At 41.6% G+C, this 24490-nt stretch overlaps 1 protein-coding gene and 1 non-coding gene across 9 annotated transcripts in view; one reads left to right on the top strand and one right to left on the bottom strand.

The window, feature by feature from the left end:
- Positions 1 to 398: 398 nt before the first annotated feature.
- Positions 399 to 24490, bottom strand: part of arnt2 (aryl-hydrocarbon receptor nuclear translocator 2) — a 157649-nt gene continuing 133557 nt past the window's right edge. For 5 of the 8 annotated variants that reach the window (XM_017699566.2, XM_017699565.2, XM_017699570.2 and 2 more), the window contains 3 exons: positions 19502 to 19670; positions 5108 to 5253; positions 399 to 2369 (listed from right to left, as the gene is read on the bottom strand). In XM_017699566.2, coding sequence (XP_017555055.1) covers positions 2271 to 2369; positions 5108 to 5253; positions 19502 to 19670 — 414 coding nt within the window. In that variant the 3' untranslated portion in view covers positions 399 to 2270. The remainder of the gene's footprint in view (positions 2370 to 5107; positions 5254 to 19501; positions 19671 to 24490) is intronic. The other 3 variants (XM_017699567.2, XM_017699568.2, XM_017699572.2) reach the window with 1 other exon arrangement.
- LOC119265300 lies at positions 7992 to 8206 on the top strand. The gene has a single exon (XR_005131571.1). It is a non-coding gene; the product is annotated as a small nucleolar RNA U3 (small nucleolar RNA).

Genomic DNA, 24490 nt, shown 5'->3' with positions numbered 1-24490 from the left:
AAAAAGCACGCTGCGTTTTTCAGAAATCTTCAAAAACACAACGTGTTTCTCTTTCCTGATTGAATCAGCTGTGCCCAAAACTCAGCTCTGACCTGCTGGTTTGAACAACGCCTATATTAAAACCGCCTGACGACAGGAAACCACTGTGATTGGTCAAACAGTTGTGGTGTAGAGAAGCCTCCTCCCACAGACCTCCTCTCTGCTTCCTTCATCTTCCTCCTGCACTTCCATCAATGCTGTAACTGTAAATCTCTGGGGAAACAGGACCCCGTCACTCATTTAGCACAAGAACGAGAAGAAGCATGTCATTTTGTCTTTGTCCCACTGGTCGGGGTCGCTCACTCGCTCTTATTAAAGGATCTCAGAAAAGGACTCAAACAAAAAGCACAGCAAACACATTTGATTGAAAGCCACATATTCAATGAGTTTATTGTCACGAGCACAATTCTGTCGCCATAACGTTACACAAAAATAATGGAACACATTTACACAATTTATACAAGTCTAAACTCATTGTACAATTAACAGACTAACTAAATACCGAGAGTTAAATACGTACCCACATTGCACACGATGGTATTAAACCTACACGAGAACGCATGTAGCGGTGTTTGTGAAAAAGAAAAAATCATGATCCGACATAAAAATCACATTATTTACATAAAAACATCCACAATTTAGCAAAAAAGGGTCTTCTTTTTTCATCCGTTTCAAGTCTTTCCCATCAGTCCTTCATGTCGATCCACTGTTTAATCGTGTAAAAGATCTAGACCGTAAAAGTCCATGTCGTTAGTTGAAAAAGTAAGTCACGAAGAATCGCTGCAGCCACGAAGACTATGATAGATACACTGAGATGCTCTACACATTTTCCTGCTGCGAGGCTGGTGACCGTAGCTTTTTATGAAGAGCACTTGAAGCCTGAATGTTCAGCGACTTTTGCTTAAACCAAGGAAAAGGAAAGGGAGATAAAAAAAAGCCTCTAAATGTAACACTTTGTTTATATATCCATCTACGACTAGTATTAGTTCAGCTAATATTATGGACATCACTACATAGACTATATTCTCCACAGTAAGCGTAATGCTGCATCGTGTTATGCTGGTGCAATGTTCAGATTTCTCGGCACGTTCTGTCAGACAGATGCCGTTTGGCGACAATAAAATGATGTGCGAGGGAGGAAAAAAAACACTGAATGACAAAACAAGTCTCTTCTTGTTATGGAAAATACGCTGAAACTACTTATCTTACACGATAACATGTCAAAACCAGAACGCCTGCGTCATTTCATATCATATCCTCTCATAGGATACTTACCCATCTGTGCAAAACCAGTCTTGACAGGAGAATGTTTGGATATGTGTGCACAGCATTGCGCAAAAGTCCGAGGCCATCCTTCATTTCGCAAATTTACAGTCAAAACAAGCTGTTAAGTACAAGCTCAGGGCAGCAGATTAGATCAAAAATACTCCACTTGGTAAGGAAGGGGAAAGTGCATGGAGAAATTTAAAATACTGCAGGCTACTGAGAAAATGGGGCTCCTAACAACCACCTGGAAGACCTGGTGGACACCAAAACTGCCCCCGTTAGATAAACAGCACTTAAAGCTTTCATATTTGAGAGAGAGGAGGAAATCTGAAGCAAGCTGCTGATGTGTAGCTTTCAAGAAGAACCTTACTGAGAAAAGGAGACGGACACATCGAAAAAAAAAGGAGCAGTACAACGGACTGACCACCCCAGAGTCCAGACCTCAACACCACTGAATGGGTTCGATTACTTTTAGTCGAAGACTGAACTTTGGAGGTGTGTCTGCAGATTCTTTGAGGAGCTGAAAGTGAGGCTCCTGATAGAATAGAAGCTGGAATGACGGTGCAGAGTGGACACATAAATACTGAAAAATCTGATATTATATTTAGTCGTTGGGTCGTGTGTTTGATTTTCTGTTAAATATGCTTTTTGGACCTCCCCTGATGCTGAAAAATGATCATGCACTTGACTGGAAATTAAGCAAAATGAGCAGGGGTCTCAGACTTTCGCACCATATGTATGTGTGTGTATCAGTTAGACAGACAAATGGTCCAGAACATGTACTGTGTGTACAATGGCTTCCAAACATCGTAACAACTTGTGCAGTAACATTTACTTATTTATGCAAAACTGTTCATGTGCGTGAAGGCGACCGATGATGATGACGACGATGATGACGACGATACTGCAGTCATGGAAAGAGAGAGAGAAAAAAAAAACAACCCTGAAAAAAGTTCAATCCGCAGTTACTCGGAAAATGGAGGGAACATGCCCAGGTCAGCAAAATCTTCTATGTTATAGTTGGCCGTTCCCTGGGTGGGGTCACCAGCCATGGGCAGCATATCCTGCAACAAAATGAGACGATATTTAAAAAGGCCACTTGAATTCACTGGGAAATTCACTGGTTTTCCTCATTTTCAGCATATTTAAACGGTTCAGATGTAAACAAAATCATTCAGAGTGGTTTGGTGTGAAACGCTCTGCTCTAGAGAAACTTGCCGAGTCAGAATTGCTCACAGTGTAGTTGATAGGAACCAGACGTCTGAAGAGTTTAATGCTGATAAAAGCTCCCTCACAGAAAGTGAATACTTGAAATCTTTGTTTCCCACTGCTGTTCCTGAAGTACCCGTTGCTCATTTCAGTCTTTCTGTGCTCCCAGCACACCTGACCCAACTACTCAGCTCATTAACAATGCCTTGCTGAGCTGAAGTGGGAGTGCTAGAGCAGGGAAAACAGTGAAATATAAAAGACAGGGGTACTGCACGACTACCTGGTTATGAATACTCTAAATGGTAATGAATACGCCGTGTGAAGTCGGAGACTTTGTACACTTTTTACAATAGTTTTAAATAAAGGCTTTGGCCTCAAATGCATTTTAAAATCTCTTCGTGGTGGAGGTAAATTTTGTAATGCAAAATAGACCCCAAATATAGCATTTTTTCCCACTTTTACCACTATTTTACATTTAAATTTATCATCAACATTCCATATAAAACCCAGAAGACGTGTGTAGGTTCGCTAGATAGTAAATAAAATGGTTGTATTTGTGTTGTAGTCATGGCGACCCCTGGTTCCTCTCACCACCACTGTAAAGACATGAGAAAAAATGTGACTGCTTACAGTTTTAACCCTGATAACCCTGTCATAGCGAATAACAAACCATGTCGCAGTGTTTTATATATATATATATATATATATATATATATATATATATATATATATATATATATATATATATAATTTTTCACCCATGGCTCATTGAGACAAGTGTAGAAAAATGCAGATTCTAAACTTTCAATCCATACCACATTAGCGCTTGTAGGCAGTTGGTGGAGGCTTTATATATGCCTATTTTTTTGTATGTTGTTCTTTTACCTTTGCTTGTTTGTGTGTAACATAATACACAATGCACAATGCATAATACATAAAACACTGCAGATGCCTAAGACTAACCTAGTGTAATGTATTTACTATATATGTGTAGTATTTATTATTACACAATTAGTAATAAGAGCCATATTTAACAAACAGTTAAAAACAGAACTGTACTGAAAATAGTTAAACGTGTATCATGTTTGTATATCGCTGTTGTCAGAAGAAAACCTCGTATCTCCAAAATGGTAACTTTACAGGAGAAGGAAAAAACCTACTTTACTTTTAATGTAAGTCAATGGAACCAGATTTTTTTTACAGGTCATTTTGGGCCGTTTCTTTTGCTTCATTCATCATGAAATTTACACACAATGTAAAGAGTAACCGGTATTTTCAGATTATGTTATAAAATTGGAGATACAAGGTTTCCTCCCGACAGCAGCGACATGTTAGCACGCAGCAGCTGCTCTGGCTCGCCAAAATGGTGTTGAATGGCTTTTGAATCTCATAAGTAATTTGTCTCATCCGTGTGTCCTGTTCACTCATGCTTACATCTCCGGGTGTTGGAGTGTATCAAATATTACAGTCACTGTCAGCGGCAGCGGCAGTTACACTGCAGATTTCTCAGCTTTGTTAAAGCAAAAGGCAGTAGGACTATGTCGCTGCGGGATGACAACTGGCCAACAAAGGTGGGGCTAGTGGGGACACAGGCCTGGCAAGCGGGCTGATACGCTAAAGGCTAAACCAAGACAGGAAGAGACCGGCAGTTCCTTTTAGGCTGCTTTGTGGAGTCAGTCATAGGCATCAGTATCCCCATCAAAATACGACACTCTGGTTAAGTGTCAGCATCAATATGGTGTTGGTATCAAAGTAAGAAACCTGTTACATGTGCTACAATGAGAAAACCACACCAGGGTGTTCAGGGTTTACATTACGTGGGCAATGAAATAAAATAAATGGTCAGAATGGGCTTCACCCTGAAAAGCCCCAGTGTGGTTGGACAGGCTCTGGAGTATGTTCAGGTGATGTAGCAGTGTATGATGTACTGGATGGTGAAGGACAATAAATTTAGGAGCTAATAGTGGTCCAAGTGGAGGTCCTCTCTCTGGGAGGTCGCTGAAGCAAAAACAAGTTCTGTTTATCTGATCTTTCCTTTCCTTCTGTCCCTCATGTGTTTGAGATGAAGCTCCCAAAAACAACACGACTCATTTTTAACATCCTGAACTTACAGCTGAACTGAACTGGACGGTTGGCTGATTGAACCCAGATGAATTTAACACTAAAATAATCCTGAGATGCTGTTTTTGTACATTTTTTGGACAAAATATGCTAAAGCACTAAAAACCTACAAGACTTAGTACATATAAGTACTTAGACACACACACACACACACACACACACACACACACATATATATATATATAAATATATAGTTACAAGTCTATAATACATATGGGCCATATTATTATTACATCTGTATTTATATATGTTTTTAAATATAGATGTTTACATACATTTAATATATATGGGCTATATTATTATTAGATGAAGGTACTTAAATGACTTGTACATTGTTGTGCACCCAACTTGTTTGAACAGGGGACATAGGTGTGTCCCTGCATCCTGATAGGGTAAATGTGTGTATGTGTGTGTGTGTGTGTGTGTGTGTGTGTGTGTGTGTGTGGGTGTGCGCACGCATGTGTGTTGTTACCTGGAACACCTCGGACTGGCTGGGCTGAGTGTGTGTGTGCTGTTCTCCAGTTTGCTGGCTGTGATGCTGGCTCTGCCACTGGGACCACACTTCGGACGGCCGACCCTGGAACTGACCACCACTCTGACTGCCCTCACCCGACACATCTGCAGAACACACACACAGGATCCAGGGTCAGATGCATCCGAAACCACATTTACACAGACACTTTGTGAAAAAGCGTTCACTGATTTCACTGTAACTGCTATTTAATCTTCCTCTACCCCGTCCATCAGTGGAAAGGGACCACCGCAGGACCATCACAGACCAGAAATGATCTGGATGGAGGTCTATTCTCAGCACAGCGGTGACTCTGACATGGTAATGTGTGAGTCGCTGGTACGAGCATATTCAGCACAGCAGTCACTGGAGTGGTGACAAACTGTGCAGTAACAGAACAACTACAGTCTGTAAACCTACCAACCTTTATGGAGGGAGCTTCTGATAAAGTGGCCAGTGAATGTAGGCACAACTGGATGTACTCTGCCCATGTGTTATGTATGAAACCGGCACACAAACCCAAACGTGCAGTTTATGAGCCGTGTGCTTGGAAAAAATGCAAAATATATTCTTATGTTCATCCATATGCATTTGAGGGAGGGTCACGCAAAAAGTGGGAGAATTGTGCAAAACGTGGGTGGAGATATTACACATACAGTGGATTACACATTCCACTGGGCACAAGCCTCAATCATGATCTGAAAGACGGTTTATCATCAGAATAACACTGTTAAAGCTCTCAGGATCAGATGTACAGTGCTCAAAAGTAGATTTGGGACAATTCTAGCACCATAATTAGCAGAGCAATAGAACTACTAAGCAATAGCAAGCTCCACTAAAGCATTCAACACTGGGGCACTAATCCATGGCTAAAGTATTACAGAGATCTCACTACCGCTCTGAAAGCCTGAGGACGTTAGAAAATTAAAATCTGAATATTGAGTTGAATTAATCTGACAAAGAAATATCGCCTCTTGGTGATAAAATGTCTGTGAGAAAGATTATAGATACCAAAATCAAGAGTAATACATGCAGCTGTGGACAGAGTGGACGTGTTCAAGACCTGCTATGCTCTGACCACCCAAAACAGAACACCCAACAAGCCTGGCTGAGCACCAGATGTGGAAACTGCACTCCATGCCCAGAAGACTTCAAGCTGTCATCCAAAAGAAGAGGTTTACAAAATGAGCAACATGCTGGTTTAAACAAAACACTAAACACTAACCTACATCAACCAAAAGTCATGTTTTAGTACTTTTACTTACCTTGGTTCAGTTTATTACTGGGACCGTTTTGAGTTTCACTAAGTAAATGTGGTTGTTATTTCTGACTGTTACAACTTTTCAGATGGATATGGCTTCTCTGGGCCCGAGCTCATCTGAGATGGACTGACGCAAAGTGGAAAAGTGTCCTGTGGTCTGACGAGTCCACATTTTACACTGTTTTTGAAAATGATGGACGTCGTGTCCTCCGGGACAAAGAGGAAAAGGACTGTCCGGATTGTTATCAGCGCAAAGTTCAAAAGCCAGCGTCTCTGATGGTGTGGGGGGGTGTTAGTGCCCATGGCAGGGGTAACTTGCACATCTGTGAGGGCACCATTAATGCTGAAAGGTACATACAGGTTTTGGAGCAACATCTGCTGCCATCCAAGCAGCGTCTTTTTCAGGGACGTCCTGCTTATTTCAGCAACACAACGCCAAGCCACATTCTGCACGTGTTACAACAGCGTGGCTTCGCAGTAAAACAGTGCGGGTACTAGACTGGCCTGCCTGCAGTCCAGACCGTCTCCCATTGAAAATGTGTGGCGCATTATGAAGCGGAGACCCCGGACTGCTGAGCAACTAAAGTTGTACATCAAGCAAGAATGGGAAAGAATTCCACCTACAAAGCTTCAACAATTTGTGTCCTCAGTTCCCAAACGCTTATTGAGTGTTGTTAAAAGGAAAGGTGATGTCACACAGTGGTAAACACGCCCCTGTCCCAACTTCTGTGGAACATGTTGCAGGCATCAAATTCAAAATGAGTGAATATTTGCAAAAAGCAATAAAGTTTATCAGTTTGAACATTAAATATCTTGTCTTTGTAGTGTATTTAACTGAATATAGGTTGAAAAGGATTTGTAAATCATTGTATTCTGTTTTTATTTATGTTTTATACAATGTCCCAACTTCATTGGAATTGGAGTTGTACATTTATCTTGAAAACTAATATATAAACACATGAACAATAAGCAGAAATTGTACTCAGTGTCCCAAGACTAATTATGAGGTCTGTAAATGTGAGAAGATGCGCATGAAGCCTATTACTGTTGCACAAACTCTATTTTATTATACCTCAGTAGAAAGTTTTGGTAGAGAAGGTGGAGAAGTTCATTCCACTGCATCTTTTAGCCCCTTAAACAGCCAGGGCTCATCAACAGGCCTGAGGTTTTATTATACACTTCCATTGCCTAAGAATAGCTCAGCCACTTTGTAATAAGCCTGGGATTTTAAGTGGTTGAAAGTCAGTTACAGGGGACAGATTGTGTGGGAGTTTTCACACCTCATCATATGTCTGTATACATTAACATGACACACAGGCTCAAAAAGAAGATCCGACTTGATGTTTAGGTCACAGATGCAAAACCAACAACACACTGATAAAGATATAATGACATTAGTAGGTTCACTCACATCCTCAGAAGACACATCCTTCACCAAGTTTTGACTAAGTTCTCTTTGAATTCTCTTTCAACGCATTAGCCAAAGTCAGATTCATCTGCTTGTGGGGGTCTGAAGCACAACCGATGTTACAAATTGAGAGATTTCCAAATCCTTTGCTTTAAGACATGCACCTCACAAGTGAGCAGACTATGCTTTCAGGGATCATTTCTATAGTTTCTGACTTGGAAGTTTGATTTGAAAGTGTAGCGTCTCTCTAACCACGATGACGAGTTAAGATGCTTTCTTCTGAGCGTGAATCGGGTGGCGAGCAACGAGTGAGATTGTCTGCTCTCTGTCATTGATGAACGTTCCTGCTGTGTTTTGCAGTCTGGAAGAAAAAAGCATAATGTTTTTTGGGGGCAGTCGTGGGCTGGAGGTTAGGGAACTGGCCCTGTGACCCGAAGGTTGCCGGTTTGATCCCCAGCACCGACAAGCCATGACTGAGGTGTCCTTGAGCAAGACACCTAACCCTCAATTGCTCCCCGGGCGCTGTGGATAGGGCTGCCCACTGCTCTGGGCAAGTGTGCTCACTGCCCCCTAGTGTGTGTGTATTCACTTCACGGATGGGTTAAATGCGGAGGTGGAATTTCCCCGGTTGTGGGATTAAAAAAAAAAAAAAAAAAAAAAGTTAGTGCAGCAGTCTTAGTAAACTCAGGTGCACTCTGGGCGCACATCAAGGTTGCATCCAATCCATTTCCACCCACTAGCTAGGTCTCCCCTTACAGGGCTAGAGGGCGTCCCAAAGCGAGTCCAAAATGAACGGGTCAAGATGGAGCGCTTGAGCAAAATTACAGTTTATAAATGCTTTTTTAGTGTAAAATAATAGTCATTTTCTAAACACAGAACTGCATCAAATATTTCAACACCACTGTTATATTATTAAGAGCTTTATAGTTATAGGAGTTTAAAATGACGCCTCATGTAGATTCATGATGTCAGTGAGCGTGAACAGCCAATGAGCTGTTCCAATGAGCCAACCAATCAGCACCCAGTAGCAGTAATATTAACATCTTGCTGCCCAAAACATACAGGTATGTTTTCTTTGCTGTTTTGGTGAAATACATCCTTCTACTTTCTAAAATTAAAGGAAAGTTCTGGCTAAATGATTAGAAACTATTTTGTTTTTAGCCATTTAGCTCCATTCATCCCCGTTCACTAAGGACTCGCTCGCAGGCGCCCTCTGCTGTTTTGCAGTCCTGTTTTTGATATAACGGTTGAAATCTGCAGAGGCCAGACTCTTAATAAACTTATCTTATACCACCAGCGGTAGGAGGGCGAAGCCACACGCTTCCTCCGAGTCATGTGAAGCAAAGCCACTGCAACTCTACGAACTGCTGCTAATGCAACGTCAGCAGCACTTGGAGGAGAACAATTACTGTCAATTCTGTTACATCAGCTAACAGACGCATGTGCTGGATAGCACTGTGCTGAGTGATTGGGGAGAGGGGGGGCCATTCAGAGAGAGCAAGGCCAATTGCGCCATCTTGGACATTCGGCCATGGATGGCTGCAGCATTACCAGCAATCAAACTCATGATCTCCTGATGACAGGGTCAATGCTCAGATGGCTTTGGCACTCAGGGCTCCCCAATGATCACAATTTTGACCATCAGTTAATATTTTGTGAAAAATAGCTGAGATGGGGAGATGGGGACATGGGGGGTGGGGGCGGGGGTTGGGTCACAGGGCGCAAACCTCAGAAACACACTGGGCCCTCAGGGCTGAGACTGAATTCAAGTGTTTCCAGTAACCTATCCGCTTAATTTCATGGGAAATATGTAAATGGCGAGAGTTTCGTTCCTCTGTACTCGTCAACACTGAAGATGTTTTTCCTCGAGCTGACAGAATCGTTTATGCGTGCACATCATTTTCAGCCTCATGTTGGGCGCCCGAGGCTGCAGAGAGCGCGAGAGAGAGAGAGTGACTGATGGATGCCAGGCTTGGGTGGGGTTGGTGTTTGTGAGCCTGCAGGCCACTTCCCATGTTCTGCATTGATGAGGGAGTGATGTAAGGTCGCCTTCTTCATTTCCTTACTGCAGTAGCTGAGAGTTCCCCACTAAGAGACATGATGGGCTTCTATTATCTCTCTCTCTCTCTCCACAGTTCTCTCTCACCCTCACTCACTCATGCTCTATTTGTGTTTCTCTTTCTCTCTCTATCTCTCTTTCTCTGCTTTTCTTTTCTTTTTCTCTGCATTTCCTTCATCTTTTTCTCTCTGCTTTACTTCTATTTCAGTTTCTTTCTTATTCTCACTCACTATCTCTTTCTGCTTCACTCACTGTTTCTCTCTCATTCTCTAACCCTCATACTCTCTTTGTCTCTTACTCTCTCTCTCCATCTCAGTTTCTCTCTCTCCACATATTTCTCTCTCACATTCTCTCTCATCTCACCTTTTAGTCTTTCTCTCTCTCTCTCTCATCTCACCTTTTAGTCTTTCTCTCTCTCTCTCTCTCATCTCACCTTTTAGTCTTTCTCTCTCTCTCTCTCTCTCTCATCTCACCTTTTAGTCTTTCTCTCTCTCTCAACTCACCTTTTAGTCTCTCTCTCATCTCACCTTTTAGTCTTTCTCTCTCTCTCATCTCACCTTTTAGTCTTTCTCTCTCTCTCATCTCACCTTTTAGTCTCTCTCTCTCTCTCTCTCTCTCTCATCTCACCTTTTAGTCTCTCTTTCTCTCAACTCACCTTTTAGTCTCTCTCTCTCTCTCATCTCACCTTTTAGTCTTTCTCTCTCTCTCATCTCACCTTTTAGTCTCTCTCTCTCTCTCTCTCTCTCTCTCTCTCTCTCTCATCTCACCTTTTAGTCTCTCTCTCTCTCAACTCACCTTTTAGTCTCTCTCTCTCTCTCTCATCTCACCTTTTAGTCTCTCTTTCTCTCAACTCACCTTTTAGTCTCTCTCTCTCTCTCATCTCACCTTTTAGTCTTTCTCTCTCTCATCTCACCTTTTAGTCTCTCTCTCTCTCTCTCTCTCTCTCTCTCTCATCTCACCTTTTAGTCTCTCTCTCTCTCAACTCACCTTTTAGTCTCTCTCTCTCTCTCTCTCTCTCTCTCATCTCACCTTTTAGTCTCTCTTTCTCTCAACTCACCTTTTAGTCTCTCTCTCTCTCTCTCTCTCTCTCTCTCTCTCTCTCTCTCTCTCATCTCACCTTTTAGTCTTTCTCTCTCTCATCTCACCTTTTAGTCTTTCTCTCTCTCTCTCTCTCTCTCTCCCTGTCTCTCTCTCTCCCTGTCTCTCTCTCTCTCTCCCTCTCTCTCTCATCTCACCTTTTAGTCTCTCTCTCTCTCTCTCTCTCTCTCTCATCTCACCTTTTAGTCTTTCTCTCTCTCTCTCTCTCTCTCTCTCATCTCACCTTTTAGTCTCTCTCTCTCTCTCTCTCTCTCTCTCTCTCTCATCTCACCTTTTAGTCTCTCTCTCTCTCTCTCTCTCTCTCTCTCTCTCTCTCTCATCTCACCTTTTAGTCTCTCTCTCTCTCTCATCTCACCTTTTAGTCTCTCTCTCATCTCACCTTTTAGTCTTTCTCTCTCTCATCTCACCTTTTAGTCTCTCTCTCTCTCATCTCACCTTTTAGTCTTTCTCTCTCTCTCTCATCTCACCTTTTAGTCTCTCTCTCTCTCTCATCTCACCTTTTAGTCTCTCTCTCTCTCTCTCTCTCATCTCACCTTTTAGTCTCTCTCTCTCTCTCATCTCACCTTTTAGTCTCTCTCTCTCTCTCTCTCTCATCTCACCTTTTAGTCTCTCTCTCTCTCTCATCTCACCTTTTAGTCTTTCTCTCTCTCTCATCTCACCTTTTAGTCTTTCTCTCTCTCTCATCTCACCTTTTAGTCTCTCTCTCTCTCTCTCTCTCATCTCACCTTTTAGTCTCTCTCTCTCTCATCTCACCTTTTAGTCTCTCTCTCTCTCTCTCTCTCTCTCTCTCTCTCTCATCTCACCTTTTAGTCTTTCTCTCTCTCTCTCTCTCTCCGTTTCTCTCTCTCTCTCTCTCTCCCTCTCTCTCTCTCCCTCTCTCTCATCTCACCTTTTAGTCTCTCTCTCTCTCTCTCTCTCTCATCTCACCTTTTAGTCTCTCTCTCTCTCATCTCACCTTTTAGTCTCTCTCTCTCTCTCATCTCACCTTTTAGTCTCTCTCTCTCTCTCTCATCTCACCTTTTAGTCTTTCTCTCTCTCTCTCATCTCACCTTTTAGTCTCTCTCTCTCTCATCTCTCTCTTAGCAGGATGGGCAGCTTCTCATTATTACCGAGGCGGCTTGGGGGTGAATCTTCTCAAATTTAGTGAAGTATATTTTCCGTAGTGTGCTGTATTTGTTACACTCAGCGAGGAAGTGCAGCTCCTTCTCTACAGTGTTACTGTCGCACTGCTGGCAGAGTCTCCGCTCTTTAGGCAGCCAGGTTCTCTTATAGCAGCTTATATCCTCTTATAGGATCTCTCTCTCTCTCTCTCTCTCTCTCTCTCTCTCACTCTCTGTCTCTCTCTCTCTCTCTCTCTCTCTCTGTCTCTCTCTCTCTCTCACTCTCTGTCTCTCTCTCTCACTCTCTCTCTCTCTGTCTCTCTCTCTCACTCTGTCTCTCTCTCTCTCTCTCTGTCTCTCTCTCTCACTCTCTGTCTCTCTCTCTCTCTCTCTCTCTCTCTGTCTCTCTCTCTCTCTCACTCTCTGTCTCTCTCTCTCTCTCTCTCTCTCTCTCTGTCTCTCTCTCTCACTCTGTCTCTCTCTCTCTCACTCTCTCTCTCTCCCTCATCTCACCATTTTAGTTTTTCTCTCTCTCTCTCTCATCTCACCTTTTTAGTCTTTCTCTCTCATCTCACCTTTTTAGTCTTTCTCTCTCTCTCTCTCTCTCTCTCTCTCTCTCTCTCTCTCTCTCTCTCAATTTATCTCACTTTTTGTCTCTGTTTCTATTTCCCTTTCTCCTCCCTCTCTCCCACCCTCACCCACGCTCTCGTTTTGCCTTTCTCTCTTGCGTGCGCTCTCTCTCTCTCTCTCTCTCTCTCTGAATATGCTGATGTGCCTCTTTGTAAATCTCTCCCTCATTTTCCCTTTCGTCTTTTCAGTGGCTCGCTCTCCTGACTCACTCTTCCCTCATCCATCTGCTTCAATCATCTATCTTCATCCTTCATTTCCGCTCACAGGGATGAGCGTGACAGAGAGCAAGAGAGAGAGAGCGAGAGTGAGAGAAAATCACCTGTACTGCCACTTTGTCTGTCCACTCAGACAAACAGCAGGTCTCTCAGTGTCTGAAAGTGCAGATGGCCTTCTGAAAGAGTGTTCGTCCACACACAGTGAGAGCTCATCAGAACACACACACACACACACACATGCACACACTTTATGAAAAGATCAGTACTTTCACTACTGCGGACACTCAACAATCACTGTCTCAATGCTGTGATCATCTGATCACAGTATGATTCAATTTCATAATGATTCTTTCGGAAATGACTCACAGAATCATGAAATGTCACAACAATTCAATTTGAATTTCAGCTCTATTCATTTTAAATGCACAAATTTGACTGGATAAACTATTTACACAACAGTGGATCAGACAACACACCAAACTCTCTATATAAACACACACACACACACACACACACACATATACACACATATACATATATACATACATACATATACAGAGAAGAGCCCAAGACTTTTATTTTAACAACAAATAAAAATCCTGAAAAAATCCTTAACTGCATAGACAGGAAGTCATTTATTCAAAATAAGAGTGTAAATCTCAATTAAATTCAATAACAATTCAGTTTATCATGAAAACTCAAATTGAACTGGAATTCAAATAAAGTATTTTGGTAATATTGGGTAATTTTTTTTGCTAAAATTGTTACGATTATAATTTAGTATTAGTGGTAGTAAAAAAGTTATTATTTAAATATTCCCAATTCACAAATGTGACAGCAAGAACCGTTTAGATGGTGGAATACATACAATACAAACACATTTGTTTTTTATTTATCACTTTTATGTTTGAAAATAGCCCCAAGAATTTGATTTCAACCAAAACAATTAGAATAAATCCTTATCTTCAATAACTTCGTTTACACAGGGGTGTACATCTTAATGATAATCTGAATATTTTGTACAAATGTATATTATGTCATTGTTGTTAAATTACTATTATCATGTGTTATTAATTTATTATTTACACTGAATGCACAAATATGACTGGAGGAACTGTTAACACGACAGTGAAATACGGAGATAAAACAGCCCTTAAAATTAAAAATGACATTGTTTTGGCTGAAAAATCCTTCAGTGAATGCTGTAATTGGCTCTACCGTCCCAAAATCAACGCAGTTCCATCACCACCTTCACATCCATCATGATGCTCTGACGCATGTAAACGGCCCTGTTCGCTCTCGTACACAACATATGAAATACTTAATGGTAATGTTAGAACGGGGGCAGGCGAGTCGGCACCGAACTCACCGCAGGGCAAAAAATAAGCAAATTTTGAGCAAAGCAAATGAACATCTCAGCTGAGCAGAACAAAAGCGCCTGCTTTAATCCCATCACTGACAGAGGAGACGCTCTACGTTTCCATTTCAGCTCTGCTTCGCTCGGGCGTTCAGATCCGTTTCACTGCGAGCCGGGCGAGAGCAAATGTTCCATTTTGCTTTATGACAAACACATTAAAAGAGAATTATCCGGACATGGCTGGCAAAAATGGGCTCATTTTCAAGCAGGCCTTCAGGGGGCTTTCGCAGAGGCAGATATGCAGCACACTCCAAATCTAAGTGGAATGTTAATACCAGCCTTTCTGAAAGTAAATTACTTATTAAACAGACATGCTAATCATAGGCTGAGGCTGGAGGTGGACGGCTTTCTGCCACAGGCAACAAGAGTTGAGAGGAAAACACACAAAAAACAGAACAGCCGTCTTACACTTGATGCTGCAGCTTCACTCTGAAGTAGCCTCACTCGGGGATGCGCAATATGACGACGTTAGGGCTGGACAACATGACAATATATATCGTTACTGTGATAAACATTAATTGCATAAATTGCATAAACATGCAACTTAGTCCTGTTTAACGGAGTTTAGTGCAACCCAGAGGGCAAGACACGGAATCTAAATCTTAGTTTTTCTCTGTTCCAACAGAAAAATAAATATCACGACACATCATGTATCATGTACATTTCTTCAAACATCACAATATTATATTTTAGGGATATCACCCACCTCCAGAGATCACGTTATTGTTGCTATGATGAATTGCATCACAATATGTTTATGAGTATATCATGAATATGGCCAGTACTTCCAGAACACTAAATAACTGCATGGATCATAAACAATACAGATTTAGACCATAATATAAAGGCTGTAAACAGTCAGTGTTGAGTGACCGCAGAAAACTGCATAGTAATCTGTAGCTGACTGGATGCCGGCCCTTTATGACATCATCATATTTTACTAACTTATTTTTCTAGTTGTTTAACGGATTGAAAAATAAACCTTGACATGTTACGATGTCTGAAGTTTACTTCATTAGTTTTGCACTGGAACTTGGAGACTAGTGTGGCTAACAAATGGAAGTGTATTATATAAACCTCAGAGCATTTTCCCATTCCACCTTAAATCGTGAATGGGAAAATTCGACCAAGAAGCGGAAGCACCTGAATATAGCCTAAAAGCTATAAATGCTTCACGTTTTAAGGTTGGAAAATTCAAACAGGAAGCTGGTGAAAAAGAAGCTTCATTGAAAGTTGAAAGACATGAAAACGGATGAGGAGGCTGCTCTGTTTCTGCTTGAAAGGTGGGCAATGTGACTTTATTTCTGCTTTTTCATAAGACCAGTAGAGCAACTTGTTAGCTTTGTAGCAGCTATTATAGCAACAGTTCGCTAACTGAAAACCCAGTGAATGTTAGTTGCACTTCTTTCTGTGCTGTTCTCACTAATGTCATATCCCGGTATTTGTCCATACATAGTTCACAAAGATCTAAAACACAAGTTCACCATGGCACTGTGTGTCCATGAATTTGGGAGTGGAGCTTCTGAAGGACCACTGAAGAGAGGGCTGTGTTTTTGCTGCTGTTGGGTTCAAATATCAACATTTTTTCTCCAGAATCACATACGGCACCTTTAATAATTTAGAGCTTAGATGTTTACAATTCATTCAAATGTAACCAGTCATTCAAGGTGGTTTGGTGTGAAACGCTCTGTTCTAGAGAAACTTATCGAGCCAGATTTGTTCACAGTGGTGGTGACAGGAACCAGATGTCCACCTCTGAAAGCTCCCTCACAGCTGCCTGATGTCTGAGACATTGATTTATCATAGTTTTGAGATGGTTTTGGCCTAAAAAATACATTTATAGCAGAAAGCTCAAAGCAGGGTGTCTTAGGCAAAATAGTCCTGAAAGAAAACATATATATTTTTTTGATTTTCTAACGATTTTACCATCATTAACGAAGACACGTGTTCACCGATGATTTGGATTGTAAATAAAATGGCTATATTTGTGTTGTAGACATGAGGACCCCTGGTTCCTATCAGCACCACTGTAAGGAAACCCGAACCATTTCACACCAAACCCCTCTGCACCAAACACCAAACACCTCAACAGCAGACTTATGCTAAATTTGTGAAAAATCTGTGGAATTCCCTTTAAAATTTAACAAAACCTTTTTGAAATGTGACACTACTGTTTTGCTTATTGCAACTTGTTCACAAACCTCAGGAACACTAAGTGATACAAGCAACGTCTTCAAGTGTTATTATGTTTTTGCCAAACAGGATCTATTCTTAGCTTAATGAATGCTTCTCCATAACAACATTCTCAGCCCTGCCACTCGTTAGCTGTTCACTATGTTGTAGCTCTGGGCAAGGAATTCGGAAAAGCTGCATAATTGCATCTGAATTGTGCTTGGCCGCTGCGCTGCATCCTGGTGGGGAAATTCCTCGGCTTTTGCAGCATGTGAAAACGTATGGGAACCAGATTTCCTCACAGCTACAGAGGCCCTGCACACGACACACTTATTAGAACCTACTGCAGGCTGTCAAACATCATATACAGCAGCAGGACATCATAGGGGCCAACTTCAAGACTGTACGTGCACACATGCATATTTATAGATCTGCTATTAGTGGATCAGAGGGCCAGTTTCATTGCTACTCTCTCTTTCTGTGTTTTTGATGGAGTGTTTTGAGTATATCTGCAGATGTGTGTATTTATAGATGGTCTGTTTCGTGTGCGGTGAACATGCTCATATTTAGCTCTTCATCTGTGGTTGTTTTTTTTTTTCTTCTCTTCATTAGAAGTGAAAAGATCTCATGCAAGTCATAAAGAGTCTATACTTAGAATGCACTCTGGTTTATGTTTCTGCAGTCTGGAGTTGTTAATGCAACATCACATAAAATATGAATTCTTTAATTATTATTATACTTGCATCATTCCAATTCAAATGACTTTGACCCAATGCAGGTGCATGAGAATTGATTGCCAGATGTGCTGAAAAAGTAGCAAAGTACATGTGAAGTGATTGTGCAGCTTAATGGTTGCTATGGCATTTCAGGTGGTCGCTAAGGAGTTGCTTAGGGGTTTCTGTGTTATCCCAGGTGGTTGGATGATGTTGGTATATGGCTAGTAAGGTGGTATCCCAAGTGGTTGCTATGGTGTTGGCAGATGGTTGCTAAGGCATCAAAGGTGGTTGCTATGGTGTTGGTAGGCAGTTAGTAGGATGGTGTCCCAGGTGGTTGCCATATTGTTAGCAAATGGTTAGTAGAGTGGTATCCCATGTGGTTGTATGGTGTTGGTGAGTGGCTGCTGTGGCACCCCAGATGGTTGCTAGGGTGATGGTAGGCAGTTGCTATGATATCCCAGGGGGTTGCCAAGCCATTGTGTATATAATAATAAATAATAATAATATATATAAAACTCAGAAGACACATGTTGGTTCAGTGGTGGTTTTGGATAATAAATAAAACGGCTATATTTGTGCTCCATGGTGACCCCTGGTTCCTATCACCACCACTGTAAAGAAATCTGAGTCTGTAAGTTTCTCTACAGTGAACTATTTCACACCAAATCACTCTGAATGACTTTGTTCACATCTCAATATTTCGATTAGACAGATATTTTGAAAACTGGGTTGATTTCCCCTTTAAAGATTAAGACATTAAAGCACAGAACCTTAATTTTAATTTCACGCATTACTCAGATGATACGGAAAGTGTGTTCACAGCTCGGGCTTGTAAATCAGTGTGTGTGTGACAGACAGTTTGATTAGTGCTGAGAGACACCTGAGCGGACTCGTGAGAGATTTCATCTCCCAGCAGCGCCGCAATCCTTAATGCTCTTCTCCACACATCTGCTAACCCCACACTCAGCACAAAGCACCGGACCATATGTGGACAAACTATTGCTTTAAGAATCCTGGGTTAAAACCTATGAAGGCCCTAAATGGTAAGATGACAAAAAAGTAAAGTGCGCTTAAGTTTATTTATTGTTTATGACAACAACGGCTGAAAAAAATATACCAAACTTACAATTTCAGCCAAAAAGAAAAATTCTCCCTCACACTTTTCCATGAAAATATGAAAAAAAACATTACGGACTCACGCTTCACACGCTCCACCAGCTTTGACCACAAGGGACAGCTGTTGCTTTCCCTTTCCTATGGTATTATTCAATCGATTACAATGTTCAACAAAGTATGCACTCATTTTCTGTGCAAATAAAAATAAATAAATAAATAAAACCTTGGTGTGTTGTTTGTATCGTCTGTGTTCCACTAGGGTGTAAACAGTATCTCCAGACACGTGTGTGTATTATGTATATTTGTAAAAATAATGAATCAAACCATCATGATGAAATGAGTTTTGGATATCTTCATGAACTTGGTGCCTATTTAAAACAAATGACTAAAATCTCCATCTCACTATGTTGAAGGGGAGTAAATTCTCTCTGTTCTAGAGAAACTTACCGACTGAATTGTTCACAGTGGTGTTGATAGGAACCAGACATCTGGCCAATAAAAGCTACTTTACACAAATATCCTTCGGGCAGCGGATGAAAAAAATAATTTTTAAGCTAATATTTTTAAGCTAATAGTTAGTCAATAGCTCCCTAGCCTTTTTTCACAAAGGGGGAGGTGGGGGGAGGTTTGGCCTGCTGGTCAAAGTTGGTGTAACAGGCTAAGCTTTAGCCTAAAGAAGCTCTTTTACTCTAAAATCTTGTTGCATTAGTCTAATAACATCGGGTTTTACTCAATACTAACCATAACATCTATACTGGCATGATGAACAGGTGAAATGGAATTGTGTGCATTTAGAGAAAAACCTAGGACTATTTGGGGAAAATATTCTGTTCTGACAAATATGTGGTATTGTGATTTAATTGTGATTATTTTCTATAAATTAAACTCCAAACCTTTCCAAGAAGAACACACAAATTTTTTTTGAACACTAAACCTGTTGTGCCAGATTTAGATCTTATTAAAATTACAGCTCTTGCTTGAATACACACTCTTTCAAGTTGCGATTTTGATATTAAAACAGTTAATTGTTCAGCCCTAGAACATCCTCAACCTACTGCCTTTCAGTGCTGCATTTAGCTCAATAAATTCAATAAGCAGTAAGATAGTATTAATGTTAAACTCTCCACAGAGTCGTTCCAAATCAGATAAAGGTGGGGTCTTACCGAAAGCAGTGTTGCGATTAGCCAGGTTGGAGTAGGCGTTCCCACTTGGAGAGGAGGTGGCGGGGCTCGACAGGGGGCTGTATGAGGACGGGTCAGCCTGGTAACTGTGACTGGAGCCGATGCCAAAGGGAGATGACTGGGCTTTATTGGACTGGGCCGGGAGCTGCTGCTGTGGGTCAAAAGATATGAATATATTAGCGTTTATCATTGAATCCAAGTGTTTCATTCAGTGTCGTTGGCAGGGGTGTCTAAAATCAAGAACCTAGCCATGCAGTCTGACTTTACAAACATTCGTGACAGATTGGGTCGTTCTAAAGAGCTCACTGAATTGGAGCATGGTAGGGTAATATAATGTCACCAATGCAACAAGTCAGTTTGTGAAATTTTTTCCCTCCTAGATTTTCCACGATCAACTGTGAGTGGCTTTATCGACAAGTGGAAGCGTTTAGGAATCACAGCAAATCTGCTAGGAATTGTCAGACCAAGTAAAGTCACAGAGCGGTTCGCTGGTCTCTGGAGTGCTGAGGCGCATAGTGCATAACAGTCACCAACACTCTGCTGACTCAGTACCTGCAGAGTTCAAACCTCCTCTGGCTTTAACATCAGCATAGAAACTGCACTGGAAGCACAGAAGGGTTTCCATGGCTGAGCAGCTGCATACAAGCCTTACTTCACCAAGCACAACGGCAAGCGTCGAAAATAGTGGTGTAAAGCACCGCCACTGGACTCTGGAGCAGTGGAAACTTTTTTCTGATGAATCACGTTTCTCTATCTGGCAGTCTGATGGACGAGTCTGCGTTTGGTGCCTGCCTGACTGCACTGTACCAGCTGTAAAGTTTGGTGGTGGAGGGATAATGCTAAGGGTTTTTTTTTTCAGGGATTGGTCTGGCCCCCTTATTTCCAGTGAAGGAACATCTTAATGCTGCAGCAGATCAAGACATTTTGGACAATTGTGTGCTTCCACCTTTGTGGGTACAGTTCAGGAAGGCCCTTTTCCAGCATGACTGAGCCCCAGTGCACAAATTAAGGTCCATAAAGGCACGACAGGGTGAGTTTGGTGTGGAAGACCTTGACTGGCCCTTAAAAAGCCCTGACCACAACCCTATCAAACACCTCTGGGATGAACTCACTGACCTCACAAATGCTCTTCTGGATGAATGGGCAAAAATTCCCACAAACACTCTCCAGTGTACTCTATAGGTGTAATGTATAGTGGTCCAATACTTTTGTCCATATAGTGTATTTAACTAAAGGCTAAAATACAATAAAAAAACAACATAAACTAAAATATTTTGTAGTAATTACATCAAAACAGCAATGAATTTCTTGCCTTCAGTGACCTGTGGTTTGGAGTACAGTACTCAGCTAATTAACAGCTGGAGGCTATGCAGTAGTTTCCAACTGTTCTGTTATTTTCCATAAACGGACGTAACACAGACGTAACACATGGTACAAATACTGCTCACAACACCACAGCGCAGGTAAATACTGCGTGACTAACAGGGGACTAAAGCATGTGGATGTGGAGGTCAGCCCAGTACAATACATTAGGATCAAGAACAAAAATGTGAAACAGGATCTCCACACAGCTGAGTTCATTCAAGGCACACAGGCCCTCAGAGTCAACACACTCACCACACGCGAGCTTCTCCAACCCTCCAACCCCAGCAACCCGCCCAAACAGTCCAATCAGCCGTCGTCCGCTGCCCACGCGCGTCTGGATCTAATACCGCCGGCACGCAGGGCAATTAACATAACACTCCGTCAGACACTGATTAGACTAACAGAGACGGGGGGCAGAAGCGCAGTGGGACCAGTATTTTCAGTACAGCGTACAAGCACTGAATTAATTATATATTCATTTTTGTTATTTTATGCACCCTAACTTAAACGGCATTTTTAAAAATATTTTTAAAACACAAAACAGGTGTTTTCAGATGCTTTTTTCAATATTTTAAGAAATTTAACTGAACAAAATGTTGAGGGATGAGGACGACACTGTAAAACACTCGTGGACAATTTATCGGACACTCAGCGTTGAGACGTTAACGAGTTTCTGGCGGGAAAGTAAAACACTAAGCAACAGTGTTTAAAATCTCTCAGTACAGACGATCAGAGTTTTACTTTGATGAGCAGATAACAACACGCCTGATATCGTCTCCCCTTTTTTGTTCGGCATTATTCCCAATTTTCTCCCCCATTTAGTCATAACCAATTCCAAGGACTCGCCCAATCACGTGATATCACTAGTGCGAGGAGGGCGAAGTACAGGGTTCCTCCGAGTCCTGTGAGGCACTGTGTCTTTTTAACATTATGCTAACGCAACATCATTGGACAGCGTGGAGGAAAGCGCCAAATGACAGATGTCTGCGCTGACTGGCATCACGCTGAGTGATGGGGGAGTCAGGGGGCCATCCTACCCACCCAGAGATCAAGGCCAGTTGTGCTCTCTTGTGCTCTCTCATGGTATGATGATAGGACTAACACTTAGACAGCTGTGCCACTCAAGAGCCCGTGACTCCATTCATCACTGAACAAAACCCTACGCTGAGTGTGTTTACATGCACTTAATAATTCGATAACTGCAGAAAATCAGATTTCGTCATTAATACGATCAACACGTTTATACGCACTTGAGTGTCTACATGAATCAGGCAGTAATCAGATCTCTACAGCCAGCCAATGAACTCACAGAAAAAGACACGATGAAAATATGAACAAACGTCATCTAGAAGATGAAGAGTATTTAAATCCTTTAATTTCATGCTTGGTTTCAGTGTCGCTCCAACAGTGTTTTCATGCGTCTCGAGGCGATGCTGCTCACTTATTTCCGGTACTGCTGTCTGTTCTCACGCATGCCCAGATTGAGAAATTTGAAAGAAATCACAGCAAATCTGATTACTGAGCTAACATCCAGCCTCGTTATCACATTTCTAAACCAGATTTCTAGATCAGAGTGGAGTACGCTGCTTACATGATCATCTGAATAATCAGCTGCCTGCAGAAGTCCAGACAGCTTACTGATTGCATGTAAATGCACTTATTGTTTCTATATTATTTATTTATTTAAACGTTTACATAAGCTGAAAACACCAGCTGCCGTTTATACTGTGTACACACAAAATTTAATGCATTATCAGCTAAATGGACCAATAGAAAGTGTCCAAAATGATTTAAAACACATTGTATGTCCAAAAGTATTCACACACCCCTTCTAAGGAGTGACTTCAGTTCTGGTTTAATTTAGCGTTTTAATTTAGTGCCAGTGTTTGCTGGTAATCGTCAGTAGCATGTCATCCAAAATGTCGGTGTGTGACCGATCCACTTTGTACAGTCTGCAGGTCTTACCCTACAGAATGCCTCTAGGTTGGAACCAACTGTTTTCTCTTCCGCCCCATCCTTTAATGGAAAGGGACCACCAAGAGACCACTGATGACCGGATATTTGCATGATGCTAAGAAACTGACACATGCTTTTGTTGTTGGTAACACTTTATTTGAAGGCTACCTACATAAGGGCTTCATGACGCATTCATAAGCGCTGAATAATGTGTTTATGAAGCACTACTTGAACATTTATTAAGTGCTTATGTCAGTTCTCGCAACCTGACATAAGATGTTGTATGAAATAAATGACATTGTACTGACATAATATGAATAAACGTTGAACATATTTACAGCACTAAACATTTAAAACACTATATATAACTATTTATGTCAGCATTCTTAAGACAACATTGTATTAATATCAGGGCAGCACAGTGGCGTGGTGGATTGCCTCACAACGAGGAAGGCCTGGGTTCGATTCCCCTGCCGGGTGACCAGGGTCCTCTCTGTGTGGAGTTTGCATGTTCTCCCTGTGTCTGCGTGGGTTTCCTCCGGGTTCTCTGGTTTCCTCCCACAGTCCAAAGACATGCAGTCAGGCCAATTGGACGTGCTAAATTGCCCCTGGGTGTGAGTGACTGTCTGTGTCTGTCTGTCTGCCCTGCGATGGACTGGCGACCTGTCCAGGGTGTATCCTGCCTTCCGCCCGAAGACTGCTGGGATAGACTCCAGCACCCCCCCGTGACCCTGACGGAGAAGCGGCTTAGAAAATGGATGGATGGATGGATGTATTAATATCAGGTGTAATATGCCTGGAAACCACCCCCTCTTCCCTCCATGGCATAGATAAGATGAGTGATGCAATTATGTATGTGGTTTAAATGTTTAGTGCTGTAAATATGTTCAAGGTTTATTCATATTATGTCAGTACAATGTCATTTATTTCATAAAACATCTTATGTCAGGTTGCGAGAACCGACATAAGCACTTAATAAATGTTCAAGTAGTGTTTCATAAACACATTATTCAGTACTTATGAATGTGTTATGAAGCCCTTATGTCGGTAGCCTTCAAATAAAGTGTTACCTTGTTTTTTCACGACTTGACTACTGTAACGCGCTGTTAACTGGGTTGCCTTAGAAGGTGATTGATAAGCTGCAGCTTGCTCAGAACATCGCAGCCAGAGTGTTAACAGGAACACGCAAGAGAGAACACATCACACATCATTATCACATTATCACACCGGCTTCCAGGAGAGATTTTAAAAGGCCTGCGTTCTACATCTTTCTTTTATTATTTCCCTTGAGGTCCACTTAAATCATCTGTCTTGTTTTGACCATCTTCCAAGTGATGCATGTAAATGAGCTCCGCTCTGACTGGCTGTCCTTTATCGGTCATCATTTAAACCAGCAGTCCAAGCGAAAACACTGCTTAGAACTTCAGTGTGAAAGAGTGGTGCTGAACTGCTGTGGGCTGAACTGTTGGATACAAGTCAGTGAAGAGTTGGTTCTCGTGACATCACAGAAACAAATTCAAAACAGGCTGTTTTTCCACATATTGACTGTGTGGACTGATGTTTTCTAACTTTAACAATGTTTGCATATTATTAGCTTACACTTTATTTTTAAAGGGGGGGGAGTGAGGGATTTTTTGTCTTCATAATGTG

This window comes from Pygocentrus nattereri, chromosome 15 (genome assembly GCF_015220715.1).
Source record: "Pygocentrus nattereri isolate fPygNat1 chromosome 15, fPygNat1.pri, whole genome shotgun sequence".
Classification (NCBI taxonomy): Eukaryota; Metazoa; Chordata; class Actinopteri; order Characiformes; family Serrasalmidae; genus Pygocentrus; species Pygocentrus nattereri.
This window is presented reverse-complemented; position numbering and strand designations above follow the sequence as displayed.